Source organism: Myotis brandtii, unplaced genomic scaffold, assembly GCF_000412655.1.
Source record: "Myotis brandtii unplaced genomic scaffold, ASM41265v1 scaffold456, whole genome shotgun sequence".
Classification (NCBI taxonomy): domain Eukaryota; kingdom Metazoa; phylum Chordata; class Mammalia; order Chiroptera; family Vespertilionidae; genus Myotis; species Myotis brandtii.
In genome coordinates, this window is record NW_005367431.1 from 3,609,737 (window position 1) to 3,620,523 (window position 10,787).

General features: G+C 55.7%; 2 protein-coding genes across 4 annotated transcripts in view; one reads left to right on the forward strand and one right to left on the reverse strand.

The window, feature by feature from the left end:
- Positions 1–9,473, forward strand: part of UBXN11 (UBX domain protein 11) — a 21,547-nt gene extending 12,074 nt beyond the window's left edge. For 2 of the 3 annotated variants that reach the window (XM_005875155.2, XM_014546854.1), the window contains 7 exons: positions 4,802–5,019; positions 5,440–5,517; positions 6,522–6,639; positions 6,764–6,867; positions 8,287–8,360; positions 8,431–8,571; positions 8,659–9,473. In XM_005875155.2, coding sequence (XP_005875217.1) covers positions 4,802–5,019; positions 5,440–5,517; positions 6,522–6,639; positions 6,764–6,867; positions 8,287–8,360; positions 8,431–8,571; positions 8,659–8,833 — 908 coding nt within the window. In that variant the 3' untranslated portion in view covers positions 8,834–9,473. The remainder of the gene's footprint in view (positions 1–4,801; positions 5,020–5,439; positions 5,518–6,521; positions 6,640–6,763; positions 6,868–8,286; positions 8,361–8,430; positions 8,572–8,658) is intronic. The other variant, XM_014546853.1, reaches the window with a different exon arrangement.
- A 94-nt stretch (positions 9,474–9,567) lies between these two features.
- On the reverse strand, positions 9,568–10,311 carry SH3BGRL3 (SH3 domain binding glutamate-rich protein like 3; the record flags this gene model as incomplete). The annotated part of the gene is made up of 2 exons (XM_005875257.2): positions 9,568–10,017; positions 10,120–10,311. Coding segments are annotated over 2 exons (258 nt in total), but the record flags the coding sequence as incomplete, so codon positions are not given.
- Positions 10,312–10,787: the final 476 nt, after the last annotated feature.

Genomic DNA, 10,787 nt, shown 5'->3' on the forward strand with positions numbered 1-10,787 from the left:
CTCCCCCTACCACCCTTTCTCCCAAACCCCAGCCTCTGTTTATGTGGGAACCTCCCTCCCCTGCTCAGGCAGCCACACTGACTCCATGGGCTGCAGCAGCTTGGCTTGTCCTTGGGCTGCCTTTGAGGCCCTGGAAATGGCCTTACCTAGACCCCAGGCAGCCTACACTCCTCCCCACCCTCACTTCCCCTTCAGGCCAGTGCTGTGTCCCTGAAGTGTCTTGTCCCTTTTCTCCCCTCTGAGGCTCAGCTTAAACAAATGCCCATGGAGTGCCCGCTCTGTGCCAGGCACTGTGCCGTCTGCAGCTGCCCCTGGGCATGTGGGAAGGGGCTGTGCGTTAGAGTCCTCATCGGTAGAGTGATTGACGTCTAGGCCACCGAGAGCATCAAATGCCATAGTGCATGTGGAGTGTTCTGCTGGCTGACACTTGGTAGATGAACAATGACCGTTGAGCCAATTGTTGCTTAGCTTTGCGATGCCCCGGAGTGCTCAGCACAGTGCTTTGCCCATGAGCCTGGCATGTTCACATGCATGTGCTTGGTGCGTGGTGCCCGGGTGCCCAGGCCTGGATGATCAGAGCACGTTGGGAGAAGCCGACAGCGATGCTCAGCAGCAGGGGCCAGAGATTTGGGGGTGGCCCTGGCAGAGCAGTGAATGTGGGTCAAGTCCCCAGAGCAGGGCGTGACTTGCAGGTTTGTGGAAATAGTGGGTCCATTTCCTGTTCAACAGTCTGAGGTGGAGATGGGACATGCTGGGCACTGCCTTGTCTTTCATGGCAGCAGATGGTCCTCCCAGCGAAGGTGCAAAGAATCAGCTCAATGCAGGCCCACCACTCACCTGCTGATAGTGACAGGGTCTGGCCCTCCTCTGGGCTCTGTAGCCCCGACAACGGCACTTACCAATGTCATTGTCACCCCGTCTCCTTCACTCAAGTATGGACCCCGGGAGGGCAGGACTCTGGGTATGGGCATAGCCATGGTTCTCTGGGCCTAGCATGTTCTCTGAGTTGCTGCTTCAGCAGCCTCTCTTGGCCAGGCCCACACTGGATGCTCTAGCCTGGGTTCAAGAAGTGTTTGGGCCCTGGCCGATGTGGCTCAGTTGGTTGGCGCGTCCTCCTGCACACCAAAAGGTCACGGGTTCCATTCCTGGTCAGGGCACATGCCCTGGTTGCAGGTTTGAGCCCCTGTCAGGGCACCTGCTAGAGGCAACTGATTGATGTTTCACTATCACATTAGTGTTTCCTCCTCTTCCTCTCTTGCTCTCTCTCAAATCAGTAAAAACATGTCCTTGGGTGAAGATTAAAAAAAAAAAAAAAGAAGTGTTTGGTGTGGTTGGAAAGTCAAACCAAATGACAACAGCCTGTGACACCTGTGACAAGGGCCAAGGGAGTGGCTCAGGGGCTTCAGGAACCCCAGAGGAACCGGGGCCCAGCCTCAGGGGAAGGGGCTTCCGGCAAGGCTTCTCAGAGGAGGTGGTGAAAGAGCACCCTGAGCCCCGCAATGAGCAAGAGGATGGGGGCTAGTGACACAACAGCACCTGCCACCACTTCCTCAAACAACCCTGTGAGGTGGGACTGTGATTGTTCTTATTTTATAGAAGAGGAAACTGAGGCCCAGAGAAGTTGGCCCACTTGCCCAGGGCCACACAGCTTGGAAGCAGTAGCCCTGGCACTGTGGCTCCAGAGCATGAAGGGAGACCACCCTGAGAGGAGTCTGGGGAGCCCAGGCTCTGAAGGTCCCCAGGGTTGGGCCAAGGAGTTTGGACTTGCTCTCCATGCCTACCTACGCCCCTTTTAAATAAAACCATGGGCCCTCAAAGTTGAATGAGGCCTCAGAGATGATCTTGCTGCACCTCTCCTTGGAAAGGGACCCCAGTGAGCAATGTCCGAAGAACCAACACTGAGAGGCAGCGAGTGGTCACTGAGAACAAAGGCTTAGTTAGCATCACCCGATCCTATAAGCTGCATGGCCCTGGGCATGTTGCCTCACGAGGCCCAGCTTCCTCATGTGCAGAACAGGAGTGGCACACCTGCCTCTGGTGCTTGCTGTGAACACAACCCTGAGTCATTATCTCGGTAGACAGTTGGATTTTGTGGGTAGGATGACGATTCCCATGATCTGTCCATTCCACGCAGAGGAAAGCTGCAGCTCGGAGAGGAAATGCCTCACTTGACCTCTGACCCGCCTTATCCCTGGTGACCTGGCCGCACTGGGTCAGGCTTCGGCCTGCTGTGTGTTGGTGCTGACAGGCCCTTCCTGTCTTATCCTCTCAGCCCTGCATTGCCCAAAGCTGCGTGCGGTTCCTTCTCAGGGACTCCTTGCCTCACCTGCGCTGCACTGGGTCAGGCTTCGGCCTGCTGTGTGTTGGTGATGACAGGCCCTTCCTGCCTTATCCTCTCAGCCCTGCATTGCCCAAAGCTGCGGTTCCTTCTCAGGGACTCCTTGCCTCACCTGCGCTGTTTCACCCGGGACCTGCCCTGCCCGCGGGCTGAGACATGTTAGAGTGATTTTCTCAGCAAACTTTTCTTTTCCCTCTCATTATTTCTTTATAAATGTTTTTATTGATTTCAGAGAGAGGAAGGGAGAGGGATAGAAACATCAGTTCTAGAGAGAATCATTGATCGGCTGCCTCCTGCACACTCTCTACTGGGGATCCAGCCCAAAACCTGGGCATGTGCCCTGACTAGGAATCCAACCATAACCTCCCGGTTCATGGGTCGATGCTCGACCACTGAGCCACACCGGCGGGACTCGCTCTCATATCTTCTTGGCATCCTCCCCTGGGCTTCTGCCTGCCTCTTCCCCTGGCAAACACCCCATGTCCTGTCAGCTCCCAGAAAAAGCCCTCTGGTCCCAGGAGGCAGCTGGGTTATCAGGCAGATGGTCCTCCTGGCCCTGCTTGGCGGGGTCTGCTTGGGCCAAGTCGTCTTGGCCTCATCTCTCTAGGCCTCACTTTCCCCGCCTGTAAGAATATAGGGACCAGGGAGACGTTGAAGATGAGCTTTTCAGTTGTTATTTGTAGGTTTACCAATGTGTTCTGAAAGTAGTTGTTAAAGGAAAACAGCGTCCTGACGTGGTTCTGACTCATAGCCGGGGTGCTGTGTTCTGTGGGTTTTCCTTGGGAGTCTCAGGGACTCCAGGACGAGCCAGGGCAGTGCAGCCCCGACAACAGTAGGGAACGTAAGGAGAGGGAGGGGAAGGACACCAGGAGCCTACTGTTTCCACAGCACAAAGGCAACAGGAAATGGCCACCCACATCTGTACTTCCCCCGGTGTAGCCACTGTACCACTGTGGGGAAAGGAATTAGGTCCCCGGAGCCCTGACCCACATCCTGTGGCAGGGTGGCTGTCCTGGTGAAAAACAGCTTCCAAGAAGGCCCAAACAGTCACCGTTTGGTGAGGATTGCACGCTAGTAGATGACTTACTGGGGAACCAGGTCCTTTCAAGGACTGAGAACAGGCCCCTGCCTTCTGCCCTTTCTGCTCTGGCATCTGTCACGGGTGTCCCACCACCCCTTCGGCACCCTCTGAAGCTTCTGCACAGGTGTATGTGCAACACAGTTTTTCAGAATAGGAGGCCAGAGCTTCTGTCAGCTTCTCAGAGGGTCTGTGACCCAGAAATAGTTGCACAACCCACGATCTGCCCCACATCTGTTCTGCCCAGCAGCTGTTTGGACATCTTCCTTAGTAGCCAGCTGTCCTCACTACGACCTCTTTTTCCTCATAGTTCAGGTGGGTGAGAGAAACAGACCCTAGAGCAGTGGTTCTCAACCTTCCTAATGCCGTGACCCTTTAATACAGTTCCTCATGTTGTGGTGACCCCCAACCATAAAATTATTTTTGTTGCTACTTCATAACTGTAATTTTGCTACTGTTATGAATCGTAATGTAAATATCTGATATGCACGATGTATTTAGGCGACCCCTGTGAAAGGGTTGTTCGACCCCCAAAGGGGTCGCGACCCACAGGTTGAGAACCGCTGCCCTAGAGTCAGCCCCTCCTCTAACTTGCCTTGGGGCAAGTCATTTTTTGTCTCTGTGGGCCTGTTTCCTCATGTGTAAAATGGAGATAAATAACCCCTGCCTCATAGCCTCTGGGTTGGCCTGAGGTCCATTTTTTTGCAAGGCAGAGCTGGTAACAACAGCTAACATGGACAGAGTGCTTGTCCCCAGCTAGTCCTTACATGGTCATCTTCTTGGAATCCAGCTGCTAACCCAGCACCTGGACAGATCAGATCCTGTTCTTGCCACTTACTCCGTGCTTCCCTAAGCATGCCATCAATCTTCTCTAACCCTCAGTTTCTTCATCTGAAAAATGGGGCTGATTATAGCCCTACAGCACAGGGTTGGCAGGAAGAGAGAATGGGATAGTAGATATTAAACCCCTAGCACAAAGTATGCACTCAATAGCCCAGCCGGTGTGGCTCAGTGGTTGAGCGTCGACCTATGAACCAGGAGGTCACAGTTCGATTCCCAGTCAGGGCACATGCCCAGGTTGCAGGCTCAATCCCCAGTGTAGGGTGTGTAGGAGGCAGCCAATCAATGATTCTCTCTCATCGTTGATGTTTCTCTCTCTCTCTCCCTCTCCCTTCCTCTCTGAAATCAATAATAATAATAAAAAGTATGTGCTCAATAGAAGATAGCTATTATTATCTAGTGTTAGTTGTCCTTCCTCCTCCCCAGGTGGTCACTTAAGGAGATGCTAAAGCCACTGCTCATCATGGGAGAGGGCATGGGAGCCAGGGCTGCTAGGGCACATTGGCAGCCAAGAAGAGAGGCTCATAGGTGTCTATCCTCTCTAGCAGCGGATTCATTGGTGCCCCCTGAAGTGGACTTTGATAGGCTGCTGGCCAGCCTGAAGGACCTCAGTGAGCTGGTGGTAGGCAGTGACACCCAGCTGACACCAATGCCCGGTGGAGCACGGCTCCACGATCTTGAGCCCATCCCAGTGAAGCTGTACCGGAACGGCATGATGATATTTGATGGGCCCTTCCGATCGTTCCATGATCCCTCCACACAGGTAAGAGCTGGGGGAAGGGAAGACAGTCCTCTGGTGCTCCCCACTCTGTTCATCATTAGTGGGAGATGGGGCCCAGTTTACCCCCTATGGCAGCCGTGGGCAAACTGTGGCCCGTTTGAAATGAATAAAACTAAAAAAAAAAAAAAAAGACCGTACCCTTTTATGTAATGATGTTTACTTTGAATTTATATTAGTTCACACAAACACTCCATCCATGCTTTTGTTCCGGCCCTCCGGTCCAGTTTAAGAACCCATTGTGGCCCTCGAGTCAAAAAGTTTGCCCACCCCTGCCCTATGGGCACTCAGTCCTATGCAAACCTTGCAGAGCCCCCACCCCCACCTCTGCCAAGTCCTGGGCCAGAGTATGACCCACTGGGTAAGCCTGAGGCCCAGTCCTTACCTTTCCTCTCCCTCCTATAGAGATGCCTCCGAGACATACTGGACGGCTTCTTCCCTGCAGAGCTCCAGCGCCTGTTCCCTGATGGGGTCCCCTTTAAGGTGATGAGCTGCTCCTCAAAGCAGTCAGCTACTCCCTAAGTGGGGATTTTGGAGGTGGTGGGGATAAACAGTTTCCTCAGGCATCACCCTGTCTGAGTCTTGAAGCAGATGCCCCACTTCAGGGGACCCAATCTGATGAACTTCAGGAAGGTGAGCCTGAAGCCAGGCTGGGGAGGGAGTGGGGAGGCGGCCATGGCCACAGTTGACACAGCAGCAGCCAAGACAGCCAGTAGCTGAGCAGCAGGCAGTGCCCCCCTGCTGGCACTCTGAAGGCACAGTCCTCAACCACTGCCCCTCCTCCAGCATTTGGGACAACTTGACTGCCTGGAGTCCCTGAGGAGTCTGTGCAAAAGTAGCTGGGCTCCCCCTAGAGGCTCCAGGAGCCATCTGATTGGGATGGAAGGTAGTGCCATTGTGGGGGGAGGGGCAGGGCAGGGGAATATATTGGGGCTAAAGCACATGAGATGGAGCTGGTCCCTGCTGGTGTGTGAGATGAAAGGCGCTGTGATGGGAGCACATGTCCCAGAGGGTGGTGTTAGTTCCACAATGAGAGCATGTGAGGGAGTGTGTACCACCATGGCTTGGAAATAGTGGGAGTCATGATCCGGGGTCCATGTCAAGACAGGGGCTCAGGAGGTGTGCCTGCATGGGGACAAGCGAGGTGATATGTGCAATGATGGGGTCTGCACTGCAAACAATAGGCAGCAAAGGCTTTGCCCTGTCCTAACACCCTCATCCCTCCCTGCAGGCTCCCAAAAGGGGCTTCTGAGGAGGATATCAGGCCTGTGGCGCCAGGGAGGGCTTGCAGGAAGGGCCCACATATACAACAGCATGAACTACAGCTCTTGCTCTGCCCCAGAGCCTCAGTTTCCATACCTGTAAAATGGGGGTTCCATCAGACTATCCCTTGGGCCTATTCCTGGGGCCTGGGCAAGCAGGGATAGGGGTGGAGCCAGCACTGAAGATCTGGTCCTGCCGCCGCTGTCTCCCTTCCTTCTTGTCAGGTGAGTGACCTGCGCAATCAGGTTTACCCAGAGCATGGGCTGGACCCATTCCCAGGTGAGGGCCGAGTGACAGGCATGCAGAGGATTCGAAAGCCCTCAGTCATGATGGAGCACCCAGGTGAGGTTGGCCCTGAAGCTGAGCCAGGTGGCAGGGGTGCTGTACAGGACAAGGTCCAGGTGGCCTCCTCCATCATCACTCACAGTCCCTCCCTGTTACAAGGCTTCCACTGCCCTCCCCACAGGTTCCAGGATGACTCTTGAGAAGTTTCTGAACAAGCTCCCCAAATTTGTGATCCGTCAAGGCGAGGTGATTGACATCCGGGGCCCCATCCGGGATGCCCTGCAGGTGAGGCCAGCCCTAGCTCCCCAGACACACACACACACACACACACACACTCTCTCTCTCTCTCTCTCTCTCTCTCTCTCTCTTTTAAAGGCAAGATTTCCTTTTTTTAAAAAAAATATTTATTTTAGAGAGGGGGAGAGAAACATTTAAAGGCAAGATTTCCTTTTTTAAAAAAAAATATTTATTTTAGAGAGGGGGAGAGAAACATCGATCAATTGCCTTCAGCATATGCCCCAACCAAGCCACACTGGCCAGGGCACCTCCCCCAGTCTTCTTGGGGGCTTTACCATCAACCCTGGCCCAGCCTACCAGAGCAGTATCTTGTGTGGAGGCTCAGACTTAGGGGTCCCTGAGGAGGGTCTAGATGGAGAGATGGGTGTCTCAGATCTGTCCCACTGTCTTCTAGAAATGAGTTGGTGAGGGCTCAGGGCGGACTGAGAGAGCAGCTGGTTGGCAAGGGCGTGGCTGTAAGAGGGGAAAAGTCAGAATCTAGGCCAGAGGTGGGCCCAAGTTCCAGCCCAAAATAGCCAGTTCAGTTCTGGAGAGCCCTTCTGGGCCCTCACACTACTCATCTTCCTCTCCTCACTCCCAAGCCTGCTCCTCCTCTTCTGCCTCCACCTGTGACAGGTAGCAAACCTCAGTTTCCCAGGACTCTCTACCTCCTTTGCCCCACATTGCCAAGTCCTATCTGATCTGTTGGTCCCCAGAACTTCTCCTGGGCCCATCCTTCTCTCCATTCCCACGACCCAGAATCTCTCTCCCACTCAACTACAGTGGTCTAACCTCCCACATCCACTCCTGACCTGCCAACCATCCTCCCCTAAGCAGCTCCTTTTAAAAATGTAAACTGGTCTTGGCTTTTTATTGAACCCTCTGGTGGTTCTTGGGCCTGTCTTTTTACTCTCCCCCCACTCCCCACTCCTAACCTTTTCTTTCTTCCAGTCCAACCTGATTCCCAGCTTCCGTCCCACAAACTGACACTTCCCCAAAGTATTCTCTCCTCTCAGAAGTCTCCCCTGACCTGGGGACCTTCCCATGCTGTCTGGAGTCCCCTTGGCCCCTTCCATCTCGTAGGACTCCTCCTCTTCCTCCAGTCACAGCTCAGGTGTCATTTCCCTAGGGAAATCTCCCCTGACCCACGCTGGCCTCAGCACCCAGCCTGGTCATCATCAGTGTGGGGTTCTGTCTCCCCCACTAGACTTAGGGACCTCAAGTCTTCTTGGGGGGATGATGGGGCAGTGTCCCAAAGCTTCTGTTCCATCGCCTCTGCTTGGACTCTCCCTCACACAGAACACCCCACCTCTCCCTTAGGCTCAATGGTTTAATCAATTCCCCGTCATGAACAAGTCCCCTCTAGGGGTGGGGGTGGGTGGGACTGGCAGGATTCAGGGCTCTGTCCACTCCATCGATGCCTTCCAGAACTGTTGCCCATGGCCTCTCCCGGTCCAGGAGATCATGGTGGAGACGCCTGCCTTGGCTGCTGAGCGTAAGAGGTGAGGGCAGAGTGGAGGTGAGAACCTGGGGGTTGGGCTGTGGGGGCACTGAAGGCCTCTGGGCCCGCAGGATCCAAGAGTCTCCTGAGTCGCCTGAGCACCCGCTCTCCATGCTGCGCATCAAGTCTGAGAACGGTGAGCAGGCCTTTCTGCTAATGATGTGGCCTGAGGACACTGTTGGTGATGTGAGAGCCCTGCTCGCGCAGGCCAGGTGGGTGCGGGGCCAGAATGGCGGATGCAGTGGGTCTCTGGTCCCAGGTCCCACGACCTGACCTGATCTCTTCTGCCCGGACCCCAGGGGCATGGACCCAAATGCCTTCGAGATCTTCAGTGCGTTCCCGCCCACAGTCTACCGCGAGGACGAGCTCACGCTGCAGGCCGCCGGACTGGTGCCCAATGCAGCTCTGCTACTGCGGGCGAGCCGGGCCCTGCCGCCCGCCACTGGACCCCAACCAAGCCCCCAACCCAAATAAAGCGCCCGCCCCCATACCAGCTGCTTCCTGAGGCTCCTCTGTGGGACAGCCCCACTGGGCACCAGGGGAGGCTGGGGCCCAGCTGGGTCGGGGAGGGGGCGGCGCCGACCGGCCCTCTCAGTAACTTGAGCCCCAGCTGGCAGGCCTGGCTGCTGGGTCTTTGTCCTCTAGGTTCCTCTTTCTCCATAGAAGGGTTAAGCGGATCCAGCGAAGGGAAGGCGGGCCCCAGCACAGGCTCAGCTGGGGCAGCCAGCAGATCCCTGTACACAGATATGCACAGAACCACAAGCGGGTGGGGACACTTCAATACTATGCACAAAGGCACGGCTCCCAAACTGGCAGAACTACAGCTGTGTACCCATTCCCATGACACACCCACACTGAGCCAACCTGCTGGAACACAGGCAGGCAGCCACATGGCCCAGCCACATTACTGACAGACATGCAAATGTGCACCACACACCAGGGCACAGGTGTGTCATGGACCATCACATGCATAGGAACTGGAAGGGGACCCACCCACAGTTTCCAGAAACCATTGGTCCACACAGGTATGTGTGTGCTGGACACATATCCAAACACATGCACTATCACACACAAGTGCCACACGGGGGTACAGCTCAACCAACCTGCCCTGCCCACAGGAGCACAGCCTCAGCCGACTTACACCTACCCGCCTTGCTCAGAGCAGGAACTCAGGATGTCTAGGCAACACCAAACAGACAAGACACCAATGGAATGGGACATTTAATTGTCTCTAGGGTGCTCCCAGGTTGGGGATTGCGGGGCCTTTGGCAGAGCCCAGGCTAATGGAACCAACGAAGATGCCCATTAGCCAGTGCCAGGCAGGGTGGCAGTCCCAGGGCCAGGTTGAGACAGCGAGCACTTGGGCTGTTGCTTAAGACAATTTCTGAGACTACTGGGTCAGGAATGCTGCCTCTGAATGAGGAGAGGGGGCTACAGTTAAAGGGAGGAGGAGGGGCTTGGGATGGGGGACAGGGCTCCGAGGGCAGAAGGTGAGGAATAACAGGGAGTTGGTCACAAGGTCCTTCATGGCCCACAATGGCGGGGGCTGGGGAATGTGGGGAGGGAATGCAGTTGGCCAGTCTGGGCTTGGCTCAGGCCAGTTTCAGGAACTCCTGCAGCGTGTTTTGTTCCACAGCCTCCACAAACAGCTCATAGTCCTGGGGGAGGGGATGAGAGAGGTGGTCACCTGAGTGCTGGAGCTCTGACTCTGGCCTGAGTCCATCTATAACACCCCCCACCCCCAACCCCCAGGCCCATACCCCACAGTACTGGTCTCCATTAACAATCTGGGGTGGGGTGGCCTTGGGGTTGCCCGCCAAGGCTCGCATCTCATCCCGTAGGGCGTTGTCCTGGGAGATGTCCACTAGCTGGTACTGGATGCGCTTCCCATCCAGGATGCGGGTTACTTCGCTCTGCTGGGATTTGATCTGGGGGCAGAAGGTGGGCAGGGGTTATGAGCAAGCTGGAGGGCTTGGGGTGGAGGAAAGGAACCCTGGGCAGACAGGGAGTGTGGCTAGCTTTTGTCCCCCTGTCCTGACCACTGGGGCTTTTGAGGATGAGACAGGCTTGCGGTGGTATGGGATGAGAGAGGGACCACCGACCATGGAGAGGGAAGTCAGAATGAAGGGAAGTGGGATCAAGCTCAGGGTGGGTAGAGCCAGGAGCTCAGCGATGGGGAGGCAGTGTCGGCCTGGGTAGAGGCTGGTAAGAGACCACCCCTCCCTTCCCAGGTCCACACGGTGAAAGAGAAGGGCAAGATAAGGACACGGTCTGGGTCGCCTGGAAGGGGGTGCAGATGATGGGCGTCCGAGTGACGGAGGATGGGCGTGGGCAGCTCACGCTGGGGCTGCTGAGGCCCCAGGATGCGCGATGAAGGCGCTCACGTTGGGGCCGTGAGGCCCGTGGTGGGAGCCGACCCAGGAGGCCG